This window comes from Oryza glaberrima, chromosome 7 (assembly GCF_000147395.1).
Source record: "Oryza glaberrima chromosome 7, OglaRS2, whole genome shotgun sequence".
In the NCBI taxonomy this organism is placed as follows: Eukaryota; Viridiplantae; Streptophyta; class Magnoliopsida; order Poales; family Poaceae; genus Oryza; species Oryza glaberrima.
Window position 1 is genome coordinate 21,895,450 of NC_068332.1, and position 18,906 is coordinate 21,914,355.

The following is an 18,906-nucleotide window of genomic DNA, read 5'->3' on the forward strand; positions in this document are numbered from 1 at the left end:
ACGTAGTCGGTTACAGTTTAGGACTGGAGTTGTAATAGGTATTAGGACTAGAGTAAGAGTCGGACTCTATCCTAGGATCTCTCATAAATAGAGGGGCGTGCCTGTTGTAACCGCATGGCGACATAGCATAGCGAGAGGGAGCGGCTGCCGGCGGCGACCGGCCGTGAGTCGTTGTAACTCTGATATGTTGTAATATGTTGGATCGGGAAGGAGCGCCCGTAATCAGTGCCCCGAAAATGTAGGCCTCGGCTGAACTCCATTATCAAATATCGTGCCTTGGTGCGTCATCATGTTTGGATCTCCTATGGCGTTTCTTCCGTGTTTAGCTACCGATGTCGATTTCGGGGGCTGGTTTTATAACAAGTGGTATCAGAGCCTGCGGGAGATTCATGGTAGAGGTACGAGGGAGGTGCTCCACACCGCGACGCTCGCACAGGATGTCCAGGGAGGAACATGACGCAAGGTGGAGCACGACGGCGATCAACGGAATTTGATCGGTGGAATCGAACACTTCAGATGGCGGTTTGAACCGTTCGATGGCTGCTTTCAACAGGGAGACGACCAGACGTGGTGCTCGGGTTGTGGCGGCGGAAGCGATTAGCAATCTAATCAGTGGGTTGGACACTTCGGGCGGGTGGCTCGAACTTTCCGGTGAGCTACTTTCAACGGGGAGACGGTCAGACGTGACGCTCAGGGTTGATTGAAGCTGGAGGCGATCGGCGTTCTCGATCAGTGGAATCAAACACTCTGAGCGGGGTGGCCCGGCCTTTCGATGAGCTGCGTTCGACAGGGAGATGGCTAGACGTAGCACTCGGGTCGTTTGGCGGCTGGGAAGACGGCGTGGTAATTCGTCGGCTTCGGCTCGCGGCTAGATTGACGGTAGTCAATTGAAAGTCAGAGCGGGTGGATCCTTGGTGCTGATGGAGAGGTGTTGACGATGAGGTGGTGCGTGACGGATTGGTACAGTGGCGACGTACGCACGACAAGCATTGCACGGAGATAGGCGCTGGTTATTGATCGGCGGCGTTCATCGTCGACGGAGTTGACCCGAAGTGTTTTGGTAACGGTGCAGGAAGTCGTGGAGGCGTACGTGAAGCTTGGAGATGGTCAGAGTCGAGGCGGTGTACGCGATCTTTGGGTCGTTTCTGGGCCGGCGGCGAAGACCTGAGTGGCGTCATTGGTAGCGGGCTCGGTTAAGTCGCGCGGTCTCGTATCTGATGTGGATTCGTGGCGCGGGAGAGGATGCAGACTCGAAGCTTGGTCACGGCGCAGGCGGTCCGGTTGCAGAGAGACAGAAACTGAGTCAAACACGATATAATCAGCAAGTTGGAGTTCCACAGAGATTGCAAACTGCAATCGTGCAAATCACTGAAGCAAGGATGAGACTTGTTTCTCATGGGCGACGGCGATTTGCGGCAGTGGGCGAAGTGGGTCGTGGTGCACGAGCCTCGGTGCGAGCGGCGACGGTGCAGGCGGCGGAGTAGCTCGACGCGGGCCGGCTTCTTGGAAGAAGACGGTGGCTTCCCTTGGCGGAAGCGGCGACGGCGGCACCCTCGGAGGCAGCCCATTGGAGGCAGCGGCTTGGGAGGGGGCGGTGCGTTGCTAGCAACACAGCTGGCACATCTAGGAAGGCACGATGAACTCCAGCAAGGGGTCGGAGATGACAGTTCGAGGTGCACCGACATCATGGATAAGGCGACTCCGTCGCGACCAATGACGGCCAATGCAGAGCGCACGGAGGCGGTGTTCTGCAGTCTGCGGCCGGGGAGGAACCAGGCGGAGTCATAGGTGATGGTGTGGCGGCGCTACAGGGAGCGCTTCTTTACCCAAGAGAGACGTGCGTCGATGCGTGTGGATGGTGCTTCTGTGGTCACCGGTTTAGTATGGGCCGGTGGAGTGTTGCCTGTTGGGCTGTCAAGTGGCTGAGTCAAGGTAGCTTGAACGTGGAAGTCTATGGGCTGCATGCAATATGATTGGTTGCACTAAAACTTGGTAAAGGACTTTATATGCATGTGGTGTTTGGATGGTAATGCATGTTTATGCATGCACGTACGTGTTCTCGTGGGTGCATGCTAGGACGACGTGCGTGTTTTTCCATACTAGTGTGCATGCTTGTATTGTTCCTGGAGACAAGTTATGTGCAAGGAGGGATCGTTGCATATAGCAAGATAGCGATGACGTTTTTTAAGTTGAGTGACTTGGTGGAGACAGTTTGCGGGCAGGAGTCCCGGGCAACAGCGGGTCGAATACGTTGATAGAGTTAACGAGTCTGTTTGGCAGTACAGGATATATCCAGAATCTGCGGGATTTGTATGATGGAGATATATGGAATCTACGTCACTGAAGAGGAAGAGCGAGCGCTATGGTAGTAATTTCTTCGGGTGATTCAAGGTAGCAGTGAATTTTCTCAAATTATCAGGAATTCAGTCTACGGATGCGGGAAAGCGTGGATGTTGGATTTATTAGCTCGGTTCATAAGACGATAGGGAATAAAGGGTTCTCTTCATGTCTGGTGGGTTTGATTTGTCTATTTGGTGATGACATCGGTTATCTGGCCATGGATTAGATCAAGTCAAATTTAAGACGGTAGATGGAGGTGAACATGGTCTTCGAGAAGTCTATGACGTGACAGCTAGGAAGGAATCTAATTTCGTTTGGCAAGACGATTGTGGTGATATGAGACAAGGTGGAGCACTGTTGCAAGTGGAGTTAGGAGGAAGAAATTACAGGGATAGTGGAGTCTCTCGTTACGGTGAGCTTGGTGATGGCTTGTCGGGGCGGCTCGGCGTGAGCAGCGAAAGGACCAACTCAAGTCCTAGTACACGAAGGTTCGAGCAAGTAACAGATTCGGATTGGCGTGGCATATTCGCCAAGGTGGAGTTTGTTAGAGTTTGTGTCGAATATGTGTATATAGTCGGTTACAGTTTAGGACTTGGAGTTGTAATAGGTATTACGACTAGAGTAAGAGTCGGACTCTATCCTAAGATCTCTCATAAATAGAGGGGCGTGCCTGTTGTAACCGCATGGCGACATAGCATAGCGAGAGGGAGCGGCTGCCGGCGGCGACCCGCCGTGAGTCGTTGCAACTCTGATACGCTGTAATATGTTGGATCGGGGAGGAGCGCCCGTAATCAGTGCCCAGGAGATGTTTCTGAACTCCGTTATCAAATATCGTGCCTCGGTGTCGTCATCATGTTTGGATCTCCTATGGCGTTTCTTCCACATTTAGCTACCGATGTCGATTTCAGGGCTAGTTTTATAACACAAGCCACCGGCGCCATTTCATCCAGCCTCTGTTTCGTGTGCTTATATTACAGAGTTCGCTAGCTCTCACACGCGACTCATCACGCACGCCTCCTCCTTGCGATCATGTGCTCGCCGTCGTTGTCCCATTGTGGGCCACAGTACTTGGGAATGTCTTTCTTGGGCCTTTGGATGCGTTGAGCCTTCGGGGTCTCCTCCTTGTCTCGGCCCATCTCCTCTTGCTTGGTCTGGATCACGTCCCGCTCCTGTAGCGTATCCGACAATCCTCCGGTAGCAGCCTCCGAGTCGTCAGTCTTCTTGTGAGGAGACCTGACAGGTTAATTAGGTTTCGGAGACCCATCAGGCTTAGATGGTGGTGGTTGTTTAGAATTTAGTGGCCCATCAGGACAATGCTAGGGTGGTTGGTCTGTAGAGCATAGATGTTATACGCAATTGGGTATATGGTGTTTGGACATGATGATGTTGGATCGGCTAATGAGCCAGTGAATTAGTTTGTAATAGCTTATGGTCTCGTGAGTCTACTAGCTATACGGGATAATTTGGGCCAAGTCATATGTTAATTGCGCGTGTCTTCTCTATTGTATAAAAAGTAGAGGGGGGAGCAAGAGAGAAGAGAGAAATACTGGAAACAGAAGGAAAAAAAAAAAGATGTTTTCTAGGTTCGAGAGGAATGAGATTAATTAGAGAAGATGGATACTTTTGTAGCCTCTTTTAGAACATGATTTGATCAATAAAGTTTAACAAATTCATCCTGAGTTGCATTTTCAATTCGAATTTCCTGCAGGGTGAGTTTTCACCAGTTTTCCATTGATCTTGTATTGCTTCTAAATTTTGATCTAATTGTCGATTTGAGCGATGTTCTTTTAATTTGTAGTAAAGTCTAGTTTATGCATTCAAGGTTTAACGCAGTTCAATAGGTTAATTAGTTTTTATTTAATCTAGGTTTTATTTCATGTATGTCAGGTTTTATTCAAATTGATGTTTGCTTAGATCCCATTAATTTAGGTTTTTCGTGCTTGTTGGCAAAAATTGAACCTAGGTGATGTGTAACTTGTGTTTTGCAAGTTTCACATCAAACGGGTTTGAATTAACAAAGTTATGGGGCTGGTTTGGTTTGAGGCCTAAATTAGACTTACCAATATTTGGCAATTTCAATAGTGTTTAGTGTCTATTTGATTTGAAGCCAAATTTTGGCATGCCTAAGGAAATTGGCCATTTCAATAGTGAACTTAGGCTATTTTGGCTTCAATTCAAACACAACTTTACCTTACCAAAATTAGTCATGCCAAAACTTGCTAAAATTTGGCATTGACAAAATTTGGTAAGGCCTATTTAGGCCACAAACAAAACCAACCCATGATGACTGTTCAAAGGGTGTGTGGTAATTTTACTGTTCACGGGCTGGTTTCCTATAGTGCTACTGTAGTAGCCGGTTTCTATGCTGTTTTGGGTCTTCTGTTTATTAGGGTGGCTAATTAATGAGTTTAGTATACTATTAAAATAACTTTAATATCATTTATTATTATTATTATTATTATTTTGCTACGTATTAATTTTGTTGCTTTCAAGAAATAACCGACGATAATTCACCCTCTTATCAACGTCATCATGATCCTACACTTACATAGAAAAAAGTAGTATAGGATCGAATAGCAAGACCTAAACCAACCATAGTGGGGTGAATTAAAAGTTTTAATCTTAAATTCGATGGCAATTGATCTGGCCGGAGTAGATGCGTTGATCTGACCGCTTGAATACGTTCGGTCTGACCGGTGTAGTTGCTCCGTCTAACCGCCCTGATGCGCCGAAGTCGTCTGTCGGCATCGTCGGTCTGACCATTGGTTGGACCGCCGCACCCGAGCAAACACCAATTGAAGATCTCTCAAAGTATATTAAAATTTTATTGCTTCTATTCGTGTTTACAAAATACAACAACAATATTCATCACAAAAATCTCGACTAAACTCAAAACCCTAACTTCTCTAAACTCAACTCTCTCAAATCAATAGAGGGAGACCATACACTCACTCTCTATATATACCCGAGGTAGGCATCCTAAAGCCACGAACCAACGTTGTACAACAAGTCCTAATCTCCTAGGAAACCTTCCTGTAAAAAAAACAAACTTTACAAACTCCAATTGTATCAAATTTGGACTCCTTCTAAATTCGACTCCGCATCCCATAAACACACAATATCTCCATCGTATGCCATATGGAATCTTCACCAACTTTGTGCATTGATCTTTAGCCTAAGCATCCCGTATGATATCCTGATCATTCGGACGTCATCTTCTCCTAAGTTCACTCCCGATCCATCATTGGCAACGCTCTCTCGAAGCATCAAGACTCACCTACATATGCATCAACCAAGAAACCACATCCAAGAACAGGTTTTCTCTCCAATTTGACTCAATGTTAGCACACAACAGTATTACATATACATAGTATCTATCTAGAAGTCATAAACATGAATTATCCACGGATATCCAAAGAAACAAACCGAGACCAAAACTAACATAGAGTCGGCCGATCAAACCGCAGGTTAGTCGGTCTGACCGCTCGCTATACTCCGGTCTGACCGGCTCTACTCAGCCGAAACACTTGTTCATCATCTGAAAACACTGTTCATTACCACCCCAGTCTGACCGATACACACATCCCCGGTCTAACCGGTGCCAAAACCACTTTGCCAATAATCTCCAAATATCAAAACCAATAATCTCAGATATCAATTGTTCAGCACAAAATAACAATCAAATACATTTTGATTTTACATGCAGATGCAGAGTACAACACTGAAAGCCTGAAACATCACGCTGCTAGCTTAGCTCACATCAGCCGGCTACGAACAAGATCACAAGTTCATTCACAACGAAAACAATAAAAACTCTGCACGATCAGACATGCGCACACACGCACCCACGACTTTGATTATTCAGATAAGAGATAACTGGTGGCTACACGCTTACATGGGCCGTACAATCTGTTCATGGCTTCATGGCTTGGCCGTCGCGTCCGGGAAGTAGATCTCGGCCTTTGGGGGCAACTCGACCTTGGGCAATGGCGGCAGCTTAGGCTTTTCGGGATCTCCGGCAGCTCAGGCACGGCGAGGTGTGCTGGCCGCTCATCCGCTGGCGTTGCCTCCTCCAAATACCTTGCCGAGCTGCCCATGGAGCTGCATGAGAGTAGCAGAACTGCCACGAGAACAATGGATGGCATGGTGTAGTTGGAAACCATGAAGAATGGTTTACACGTACGCTTGCTGATCTCTGGGTACCAGTGAGAGCTGGTTTCTAGCTAGCTGATCAAGTCTGCGTGATGATGGAGACGAGCCTAGTACTTATAGTGCTAAGTGGAAGCTTCGATGCATCATTAATTTGCATGAGTCTTTGATCTTTGGTAGCTGGCAGCACAGTAGCCAGTAGGCAGGTGATCTTTATTTAATTTTGTGGTTGTTTGCTATTATCTGTATCCTGGTATCTAATTGTTTCCATTTCATGTAGGGTTGTTTAGTTGGTAGTGAGACCCTGAATCGCCTGGTTGGTTTTAGTGGTTGTTTGCTACTATTATCTGTCAAATTTTATTTTGAAGTATATGTACAGGTGTACTACTGACCTCCTGAATCCTGACTACAGCTATGATGAAGCAATCCTCTGGCAACAAGGTTGTTTTTTGTTGTTCTGAAGAGTTGGAAATGGACAGAGTCAGTCTGTCAGACATTACAAAGTTTTTTCTTTCATGTTCATTCAACAAGTTTTCAAATGAATCAGCTAGCTAACTCTCTGTTTAAGGCTTGTTCGTTTTGAAGGATTTCTAAAGGAAATCTCAATTCCTTTATAATAAGCACTATTCATACATTTGGTTCATAGGATTCAAAGGAAAATTTTTCATAGGAACACTATGTCAATCCTCCAAAAAATCCTCTAAAATGTACTAATGCTATAGGAATAAAAGCATCCACTCCATCCTCTTTTATTTAGTTCAGTGCAAGAAAAATTCATGTGTTCCAATCCATTGTTTTACACGTGTATTCCTACATTTTTTCTATTCATGTGATTTGGAAATTCTGTGAACCGAATAAGCCCTAAATAATTTTGATGCTTTGAGTGATTCCATTAGCAAATTATGACGTTTAGCAAACGTGCAGTTCAACTTCAGTTTATATAAATTTGGAATTGACGTTGCTACTGACGGCACGTTCTTTCTGAAAAGATGATTTTTTTTTTCACAAAAGAAAAATGTATACATCAGCATTCCTTATATAACTTTTTCTAAGTTCTTTGTTAACTTTATAATCTATAATATTTATTTGTATTAATTAATGATCTAATGATTTGTACATGAATACACACACACTACTCCATGGTAAACATGTAATCATGCATTATACAAGTGCAAATAGTAGACCATCGCAAATAAAAACCATACATATTATTCAGTATAGATAAAATGGCGCGCGCTACGCGGATATGCTCCGATCGTTCATGGCTCGGCCTCCGGCTCCGGAAAGTGGAATTCAGGCTTGGGCAACGGTGGCAGCTCAGGCTTTGGGAGCTCTGGCACCACGGGGTGTTCTGGCAATTCAGGTTTCGGCAACTCCGGCACTTCGGGGTGTGGCAGTTCAGGCAACTTCGGCAACTCCGGCACTTCGGGGTGCGGCAGTTCAGGCACCTTGGGCATCTCGGGCTTTGGCAACTCCGGCACGGCGGCGCCATGCGGCAGCTCCGGCACTTCGGGGTGCGCCGGAAGTTCAGGCTTTGGCAGCTCCGGCATGGCCGGGTGCGGCGACAGTTCAGGCTTTGGCAGCTGTGGGTACTCCTCCTCCAGGTAGCGAGCTGCGGTGCTCATGGAGCTGCAGGAGAGCAGCAGCGCCATGAGGAAGAGAAACGAGGACGACATGGAGCTCTTGGAAACCATGTCGTCGAATGTTCTACGACTCAACGGTTACTATCTGGAGTGGCGCTATACTATCTGAGCTCTGTGTAACTGTGTATCAGTGACAGTGAGAGATCAGCTTGTTCTTTGTGTGATGGGTTGAGAGGGAAGAGGAGCTGGAATTTATAGTGCTAAAGGTTAGCTTGTTGAATACTTGAATGTTCATGGAAATGGAAGTCTCTTCTGATCTTTGGTACGTAGTAGCCTAGTAGGTCATCTGCATCAGTAATTTGGTGATTAATTGTTTTCTTAATATATATTTGTGGATGGCTTAATTAGCTGGGAATATTCAGAGTTCCAAACCTGATTGGTGAAATGCACCACCAACTAAATCTAGCTTCTTTTTTTTTAAAAAAGTATGTACACTTGTGCTGTTGTGCAGGGTGATATGAGAGATTATTTCAAAGTAAGACGAATCGTACGTGGATGTGATGAACAACAGCTAAGGAACAGAGTAAGTGAAACTATGCTATCGTCCCAGGCTCCCAGCAAATCTGACAAAATGTCTGATATGGTAGCTGAAGAGAGTGTCAAAAATAGCAGTAAAATCCTCCAACTTTCTTTTCTGACTCTGCGTGGTTTGGCGATCGACTGCATGTTCGAGTAGGAGCGTACATAGCACACTAGTGACCAATCGGTGTTAGGTCACCTGTTCATGATGTCTGCACAAAAAAGTTCCGGGATTTGTTGATAAAATAACTACAAGGTCAAGCTAGTCGCTTGTCAGTTTCAGTGACTGATCCAAGCCTCCAAACTGAGCTGAAAAACCACAATTCCTTCTGTAACAGCCTTCCCCTGGACAGTGAAAGAAGTGAGGAATCTGTACACATCGGCTAAGGAAGAAGTTGTTTCTGAAAACGATGGCTTGTTCAGTGTAGTGTCGAAGGTAGAAGGCGCTACTGCAACCTATCTGCTCCTCCCTTTGATCTCTTTAACTTGCAGGTTTGGGCTGTGTTTAGTTCCCTTTAAACTTCAAACTTTTCCGTAACATCAAATGTTTGGACACATGCATGAAACATTAAATATAGACAAAAAAAACCAATTGCACAGTTTACATGTAAATTGCGAGACGAATCTTTTGAGCCTAATTACACCATGATTTGATAATGTGGTGCTATAGTAAACATTTGCTAATGACGGATTAGTTAGGCTTAATAGATTCGTCTCACAGTTTACAGGCGGAATCTGTAATTTGTTTTGTTATTAGTTTATGTTTAATACTTTAAATGTGTGTCCATATATGTCAAAAAAAAATTACCAAAACAACTAAACACGGCCTTGGTTTATGATTGATAGCTAGGCTCATCAGTGATAATACAGGACATGGAAAATGGAACTATAATTTGTACCACAATTGTACCTGCAGTTTCTGCACTATCTGTACTTTTGTACGTGCTGCAACCTCTCCTACTCCACGTAAAGTATGACCTGTTTCCAAGGTACTAAAAGAGCACCAGCTAGCTAGCTTGCAAACAATCTTTCTAATATAGTAGATTGAACAACTGAAAGTGGTCCGGCTGAAATTAACAAGAGAAGAGACGGTTTACAATCCTGGAGGCCCTGCTGCATGCTCTGCACATTCTAGCTAGTCAGATAATGTTGTCCAACTCCATCAAAATCCAGATGACATCACTTGGAACTGGTCTGAATCAGGTGCTTACTCATGTAAGAGTGCCTACTTGTACCAATTTGAAGGCTCTTTTACCTCAATTGATTTTAAATCAATCTGGAAGGCCCCAGCTGAAGCAAAAATGAAAATTTTGGGGTGGTTGATTCTTCACCAAAAAACTCTTACAACACAAAACCTTCTCATAAGACACTGGTTGTGTGATTGGATTTGTTGCCTCTGCTCGAGTGCGTTTGAAGACACAAATCACTTGTTCAGTGAATGTGACTTTGTCCGTCAGGTGTGGAACCTAGTTCATGCTTAGAAAATTTGTCATTTTCTACCTCCAATCCGCAAGTTGGAACTGCAAACTGGTGGTCCGAGGTAAATCTGGTTGTTTCGATGGTTGATAAGATCGCGACAAGAGGAGCCTTTACTCACAACGTGGTGGAATATTTGGTTAGAAAGAAATAGAAGGATTTTTAATCATAAAAGCCTTTCGGAAAGGGAAGTGGCCCACTTAGTGAAACAGGACTTAGACTTGTACCTCTATTTTTTGTAATCAAGGATCTGTTTGTACTCTGTTTTCCTTCTTAATCAAATTCCGGCAGAGCTCCTGCCGTTGTCTTCCTAAAAAAAATGGTGATTTGTGGCTTTACCCCATCTCTATTAATATAAAACGGTAAAGCTTTTGCCTTCCTTCAGAAAAGAAAAAAAACAAGAAAATGGTGATACAGCTAACCGTTCCATATTGATTTCAGGTTCAGTTTACAGCAATTAACTGTGGTCAGATCTGACTAGCGAGTTTAATTTGCGGAAAATGACGAGTGTCATATTAAAATGTGCACAAATTAATATCCTATTGGCCTTTATCCATGTTGATTCAACGATCAAGAAGCCTTGTTGTTGGCGAACACATTGGGAAACATGATGACAGATGTAATGTAATTGTGAAGAAGAAAACATGAAGCCATACAGCTCTGGAGGACTATTTTCTTTCATCATGCGGTCAATGAATCGATGGCAATGATGACTGATGAATGCAAGTGTGTGCTCATATACACACATAATTGAATCCATTTATTATAAACAAATATATGAATATATGATCTCACACCCTCAAAGAAGAGATATGTGAGCTCATAGCAACAAACTCAGAAAGTAACACACATCTACACGGATGACAGACATGGCATGCACGCCATTGATACAATAAAGAAATACACAAATGAAACCAAATGTAGAATCTGAACGTATCAATCTGAATGGACCTCTTGGTGGTCATCATGGTTTTTGCCCTCCCGTTACACCTCAGGAATGACCGGCAGCTCCGGCTTCAGTGGCCGGCGCTTCTTCCGGCTATGGTGAAAATGGAATCTGACCATTCGGCAACGGTGGCATCTGGGGTGCATCCGGCTTTGGTGATTGTTCATAGTACTCTGGTTGTGGTGGTTGATCAGGTTTTGGCGGCATATCAGGATTGGGTCTTGGCAATTGGCCAGGCTTTGGTGGCCCATTAGAAATAGGCTGTGGCGGCTGGTCAGGTTTCGGTGGCCCATTAGGATTGGGCTGTGGAGGTTGGTCAGGTTTCGGTGGCCCATCAGGACAAGGTTGGGGTGGTTGGTCTGGCTTTGGTGGCATATCGGGATTGGGCTGCGGTGGCTGGTCAGGCTTTATCGGCCCATTCGGTATAGGTTGTGGTGGTTGATCGGGTTGTATTGGTCCGGCGGGGTTGGGTTGTGGCGGCTGGTCCGGCTTTGATGGCATGTCAGCACTGGGTTGTGGGGGTTGGTCAGGTTTGAACGGCATATAAGGATTGGACATTACAGGCACATCAGGTTTCGGTGATCCATCAGGATTGGCCTGGAGTGGTTGGTCGGGCATTGGTGGCGTATCAAGATTAGGCAGTGATGACCCATCAAGTCTAGGTTGTGGTGGTTGGTTAGGGATTGATGGCCCATTTGGATTGGGTTGTGTTGATTGGTCCGGCACCGAAGGCACATAAAGATTGGTTGACCCATCAGGTTTAGGCATTGACAGCATATCAGGCTTCGGTGGCCCATTAGGAATGGGCTGTGGTGGTTGGTCAGGCTTTGGCGGCACATTAGGATTAGGCAGTGGTGGCCCATCGGATTTAGGTTGTGGCGGCTGGTCGGGTCTTGATGGCTCATAAGTATTGGGCAACCCATCAGGTTTAGGCATCGGTGGCATATCAGGCTTTGGCGGCTCATTAGGATTGGGTTGTGGTGGTTGATTAGGATTCGGCAATGGTGGCCCATCAGGTTTAGGTTGTGGTGGTTGATCAGGACATGGTTGTGCCGGGGGGATGGGTGGCCCATTGGGTTTAGGCATCGGCGGCACATCAGGCTTATTCATCGGTGGTGCATCAGGATTGGGCAGTGGTGGCAAATCGGGCCTCGGCGGAACACCGGGTGTGGGCTGCAGGGGAGCAGGCTGATTTGGATTTGGCACAGCATCAGGTGTTGGCAGCAGCGGTGGCGGCTGATCATCAGGCTTTGGGTAATCGTAGGGTGGCCAAGCCGCTTCCTGCAGGATTCTCGCCGCATCACCGGTGAGCAGCAGGGCAGCAGCAAGCAGCAATAAGAGCAGTGACGAAGTGGACATGGCTATCTTGCGAGCAGCCATGGCTAGCTAGCTAGCTCGCAAGCTAACTAAGCTAAGCTCAGGAAGAAGAAGATGTGTTTGAGCTGGATCAGTGATGAGAAGCCGATGCTGGCGAGGTGCATTTATAGCCTCGCGGCGGCCAGAATGGTAGCTCTCGCTGGCAATGCACTGCGGGTGCACGGTTGGGCGTCGCGTGGAGGCAAGCTCAGCTGCGTGTTCGTGTCACTCACACTCGTTATTTACTCCTCGCTGCATGTACACCGTCCGGTTACGTACCTGCCGCCGTGTGATTGCATGGGTTTTTGGTTGGGTTGTTGGAAAAGCTATCAAGCGAGGTATATCGTGGAGCCGTACGTATGAATAGGTGTGCACACGAGATCATCCACTGTATGGATTGGAGCTAGCCCAGTATATGTTACTGTACGTCGACGAGATTTACCGTGAGATCGAGCAACCAAATAGCCGGAGACGAGATCGATGCGTGCGTGCTTCGTCTCCGATGCGTGCAGCGCTAGGCCGCGCGCAGACGAGATCGTCGTCGGCGCCGTGGCCGAGGTCGTGGTGATCGTGAGGCCGTTGGGCTGAATATGGGCTGGATGAGAAAATAAAATAAAGGCCCACCTGGCTTCTTGCTAAATGCTAACTGCTGCCTTTGCCTCCTTGCCACGAAAATGCAACTGACTACAACACAGGTCGTATGGGAAAAAAATTCTGTGCAGCAGTGCCGCACCATGCCTCATGTGCGACACCGCGTAGACAGCTGACGCGTGCATCCAAGCCTTCTTTAGAGTTGAGCCGATGTGTTGAAAGACTCAAAACAACAAACCAAGCCGAAAACTTGGGGAGCCGCTGACCCCCTCTCTAGGGATACATCGAGCCATCCTCTTCCCGTCACATGGCCGCCGCAGCCGCCGGCGGGGGCACCATCATCTCTCCACCCTGAGATCCACTGCTGCCTCCATGCGCATAGCTTTGGTACTCCTCTCAGCAGCCTAAAATCCAATCCATCGATTCCAATTTCACGCCTCCAACAGAAGGGAAGAAGACCATGAAAGGGACAAGATGTCAGATTTGTTGAAGCAACCTTGAAGGGTGATTTGTGGCTTGTCTTTGCAATGTATCTTCTTGAAATTAGATTTGGAATTAACGTTCTCAACAGTCTAGCACAGATATAATTCACAGAAGGGGCGCTGTCGATATATCCACATTACTCACTATCTTAACCTTCTCCAACTATTTTGGCCACTCGGGAGATGGTGTTGTTTCTGAATTTCTGGTGTGACTAAAGCTCTTTGGAAATTTTAGTGGTAATTTGCTGGATATTGCTGAAAATGGTGACTTGTTACACAACGTTTTTATTATGCAGGAAAAGAGAGAGGATAGCTAGCAGCGGCCAGCGGCAATTGAGGAGCTGGAGACTCTGATGGTATGTCCAGTCCAGGTAGGAACCTATATATTGAAGTGCAATACTTCTGGAAGTCTCGGAGCCTGACGGTTTGGACGTATGACTGACATATATAGCTAATTAGCTCGTACTAGTCTCGAAGAGTTTTGGCTGTTCTTTTGCTTCTGAAATATAGCAGTTGTTAGCTGCGGCTTGGTGCCTGTCTCAACGAGCTGAGGGAGACATCGGCTTGGCTCCAAAGAAAGCGCTTCATTGCAGCATGAGATTGGACACGCGTCAGCTGTCTACTCGTTGTCGCACATGAGGCGTGGTGCGGCACTGCCGCAGAGAATTTTTTTTCGGTCGTATGGTAGTAGTATGATGGTTGAGCACTTCCTCCATCCCACAAAGCTGGTTGTTCTGCTGCTCAAAATATGTTCCGTAAAATTTGTCATCCTAGCGGATCTTCAACAGCGAACTGGGCATGAAGTCAATTCCATTATATTCTATTCCATTTGAATTTGGCTAATAATTACTCTTTCTCTGTACAATGTTGCCACTACTGGTACATATGATGGATAGTAGTATTAGTAGTCATTAATTAATTACGTACAGTAAATTTGTTTTGCAATCTAATTGATAAATGCAACCATTAAATGAAGGTAATATGGTCATTTATATTTGATGTTAATTTATTGGATCAATCTTAAAACAACGGGCTTTCTGGACAGAGGGAGTAATACTTTCGATGTTATTAGCCGTTTGCATTTACCATTTTTCTCCCTATGGTGATAAATAAGATTCTGTCAAACTTTTAAAATTTAGATATCAATTTTATATTAACAATAAGTTTACTAGTATTATGATGGTATTTTCAATATAAATATACACATGCTATTTATTTTTATTTGTTAACATTGTAAAAGTTCAACTCATCTTTTTTTAAGGAACGGGCATGACCTCTGCCATTTCATTTATAGAAGAAGATAAAAACAGTAAACCACCTTATTTATATAGAAGAAACTCATCTGAACATGTTAAATACTCCTTCTGTCAAAAAAAAACAAGAAGAAGACAACGTCGTACTCCCTCTGTCAAAAAAACAAGGCTGTCATTTTTTGACAGAGGAGTATTTACTAGTACGACGGTAGGGTGTACCCCTCCGTTCCAAAATATAAGCACTTTTAGCTATTAATCTGGACAAAAAAGTTGTTATATTTTGGGACGGAGATAGTAACATTTTTTTTTATGTAAAGTTCAGTATTGCAGGGAATGAACCGCTGGCAAAAAAATTGTACACTGCTCTGGACGACCAGATATTCATAATCAAAAATCCATTTATTAACACACAACGACGTCGATCCATCGAACTCGCACACCCAGTCAGATCACACTCACATCCATGCTGAAAACTATCCACAAGATCGAGCCTGCTCACCGGCAACAGTTCATATATACCCTCTACTCGATCTACTTCACACCGGATTAATTAATTGCACGTAATTAATCGTGATCGATCATGGCTTGGCCTCTTGCTCGGCCGGGAAGTGGAACTCGGGGACGCCGGGGAACTCCGGCTTGGGCGGCAGGTCGACCTCCGGGAACGGCGGCAGGTGCGCCTCCGGGAACAACGGCGGGAGCCCCACCACCTTGGGCAGCGGCGGCAGCTCGTGCTCCGGCACCGGAAGCTCCGGGAAGACGGCGGCCGGGTGGTTCGGCTCCTCCTGATCTTCCTCCTCGGCCGGAGCCGTCGTCGACGACGTCTCCTCCTCCTCCAGCCTCCTCGCCGCCGCGCCGCTCGCGGCGGCGCACGCCAGCAGCGCCGCGAGCAGGAGGGAGATGGCGATCTTGGAAGCCATGTCGTTATTGCACGCACTGATCTCCGATCACTGTTCACTGATCAGTTTTGCCTCTATTATTTCTGTCCTGAGATGTTTTGCACAATCTGAATTGACAAAATGCGTGGTGTAATTTATAGGCCGCGGAAAGCGCAAACACACGCGCGTTGATGAAGTAGTGGTTGATCTGCAAGTGTGTTTTTACTTCAATTCTTCGTAGTGGTTGGTTTCTGTGTGTTTTTGTCTATGATTTTGTTGAGAAAGAAGCTAGTCGGGTTGGCGAGAGCGCCGTGCAGATCCTGTGTACAAGGGACAGGTGCGAGAACGTATGCAATGCTTTGTTGGTCACCGCCACACCGGTTAATTAGCAGGAAACAAGAACGTCTAAGCAGGGAAGTTGAGTGCCAACAACTGGTGGTCGAACATCATTGTTCGTTATATCACTGTTAAATAAAAAAATTCTCTGGGGGCGGAGCCCCACACCCCACCACACGCGTCAGGCATCATGCTAGAATCTACTCCCTCCATCCAAAAAAAAAGACAAACGCTGGTTTCCATACCCAACGTTTGACCGTCCGTCTTATTTAAAAAAAATTATAAAAAAAATTAAAAAGACAAGTCACGCATAAAATATTAATCATGTTTTATCATCTAACAACAATAAAAATACGAATTATAAAAAAATTTCATATAAGACGGACAGTCAAAATTGTATACGTACCCAGGGTTTGACTTTTTTTAGACGGAGGGAGTAGATATCAGTGGGCAGGGTTCACAAAGCCCGATGAAAACAGATCGGTTGTCGTGGTTTTTACACGTTTCAATGTGGCTCGAAATTAATATTTGGTTGAAATTTCCAATGTTTTTGATAAATTCAAATGTCAAGCATTAAATTTGACCAAAATTCAGTCAGTATTTATCAAAAAAGTGGTCAAAATTTACCAAGAACCGTGATAGGCTCGAAATCCAATGGTTAATCGGTAAGAGTAAGTTTAATAGTAGAGCTCACTACTTACTATTAGTCAATATTAAAGCTAACATGTATAGTAGGTTAGCTATAAGGTTATCTTTATTTTCTTCATCCTCTCTCTTTCTCTCACTATGAATTTAATGCATATTTCTTGGAGTTTGTATACAGTTAGCTCTTGCATGAGAGCCAACACTCCCTACTTTTGTTTATCTCTCTCTTCCACATAAGCATATAGCTTGCTTATAGCCTACTATTATCCTTGCTCTAATGTAAACCCTGATAGTAGGTGCCACTAGAGTCCACTATCCTTAAGAGCATGTTTAATAAAACAGACAACTACCGACGGTAAAAAAGACCACATCAGCGATAGAGATAACTAAAAGATGGTGTATGTACAGCTGCTGGCTATACGCACAATCCCCAATGAATTGATTATCATTTTTTACGCCTTATCGTGTTGTACCCGCGCATCGCCTCGCGTAGACCCACACGCAACCATGGGATAAGCTTCTTCTGTGGTTTCTCTCATCTTGGAGTTCACGTGGAGTCGGCGACAATTTAGTCGTCCGCTAGCACTCTCCCTCCTGGTTTTTTCCATCCAGCTCATCACTTTCGCCAGGTTGGATGCGCTATCGCCGGCTTAAACCGTTTATTGTACATGTTCTTATCAATTTTGAGGCATAGCGATCTATAAGGTAATTTTGATTTTTTTTTTCATTTTTCATTTTTTTTATCCCTCATTGTACTCCCGTCGGCCGTCGTACACGTACCAATGTACTCCCTTCGTCCTATAATATAAGGGATTTTGAGTTTTTGCTTGCACTACTTAACCAATCGTCTTATTCAAAAAATTTTAGAATTATTATTTATTTTTTTGTCACTTACTTTATTATCCAAAGTACTTTAAACACAACTTTTAATTTTTATATTTGCATAAATTTTTTTGAATAAGACGAGTGGTCAAACAGTGCAAGCAAAAATTCAAAATCCCTTATATTATGGGACGGAGGGAGTACGATGCATGTCATATTCTACATGCACCACCACGTGCGGCACCATTCTAGGGGGTGACTAAGAGAAAGTTTAATAGTATAGCCAAGTAGCCAATTTATATAATAGTTACCTACAAATATATACTATACAATTAATACTTGGTCTCACATGTCATATACATATGTATCTTGGAGACCATGCTGCAGCTGGCTACAAATCTGTAGCCCGCTACTCTTCTCTCTCCTCTTTTATCTCCTCGTAATGTGTTTATAGCTAATTTATAGTCTGCTATTATACATGCTCTAATTGGCGTGCGCGCACCAGCTGGCACCCCCTCCCCACACGATTTTTTTTCACTTTTGTTGATGGAAAACACGAGGCCTGAGAGATTTTCTTAACTCTAGTGCAGGTCCAAAACTCGCCTTCGGGTATGCTAGCGTGCCAGTTGATTTGATCCTGCGATCAACAAGAAACAAAGACAAAGTAACCGCGATTAACCTATAAACGATAGCCGATCGGCTAAATGCCAATGACATATCATTTATCTTTGAGCCGATGTCATATATGTATCGATTGGCAGCCATGAGTAAATAAGAAAGAACTAGATCTACTCGATCGGCTGTAGATATTAACAATATATACTCATTATATCGATATATACTTAAATCAAGTGATTGGAATAGATCGGTCGCCATGCCGAGACAGTATAAATCACTTAGATCGAAATATATATTAATAGTGGGATTATATATGTTCATAGCATAGCCGATCAAATAGATCTAGCATGTACCGGCTAATACTCCGATACCACTCTATACTAAGATATTAAAACAAGTAGAATATATCAAACAAAAGTCTAATATACTTAAATGCAACAAGATCTTAACATAAAGGGCAGATTTAACATATCAATAAAGCATATAGAGTAAATATAGTTAAATCAGATAAGATCGGCTGAAACCCCGATACTACCCTAATCGGCAATCAGAAAGCAGGCTAGAGATTGATATTCTAAGCACGACTTAATAGATCAAACTCAACTGATGCAGCATTAAGTATGAAAAGAAGAACAATATCTAGACAATCAAGCCACTGGAAGTTTCATAGAGTGGTGGATATCCTATATAATCTAAGTCAACATCGATGTTTAACCTAATCGGCTGCCCTCTACCGACAGATGTTAGCCGATAATAGGTTAAATAACGATATTGCCGGAGATTATACAAGATATATGATAACTCGACGAGTTATATAAACAAGATTAGAGTATCATAAAGATGGAAGCACTA

The 18,906-nt window shown here is 44.6% G+C and overlaps 3 protein-coding genes across 3 annotated transcripts; all 3 read right to left on the bottom strand.

The window, feature by feature from the left end:
- Window positions 1-7,542: 7,542 nt before the first annotated feature.
- LOC127780367 (protein PELPK1-like) lies at window positions 7,543-8,298 on the bottom strand. The gene has a single exon (XM_052307268.1). The coding sequence runs from the start codon at window positions 8,181-8,183 to the stop codon at window positions 7,749-7,751; it is 435 nt and encodes a 144-aa protein (XP_052163228.1). The 5' UTR covers window positions 8,184-8,298; the 3' UTR covers window positions 7,543-7,748.
- A 2,554-nt stretch (window positions 8,299-10,852) lies between these two features.
- Window positions 10,853-12,459, bottom strand: LOC127779992 (vegetative cell wall protein gp1-like). Its single transcript, XM_052306935.1, has one exon. The coding sequence runs from the start codon at window positions 12,451-12,453 to the stop codon at window positions 11,167-11,169; it is 1,287 nt and encodes a 428-aa protein (XP_052162895.1). The 5' UTR covers window positions 12,454-12,459; the 3' UTR covers window positions 10,853-11,166.
- A 2,676-nt stretch (window positions 12,460-15,135) lies between these two features.
- On the bottom strand, window positions 15,136-15,965 carry LOC127780491 (protein PELPK1-like). The gene has a single exon (XM_052307408.1). It carries the CDS (start codon window positions 15,673-15,675, stop codon window positions 15,334-15,336), a length of 342 nt encoding a protein of 113 aa, XP_052163368.1. The 5' UTR covers window positions 15,676-15,965; the 3' UTR covers window positions 15,136-15,333.
- Between the last annotated feature and the right edge of the window lie 2,941 nt (window positions 15,966-18,906).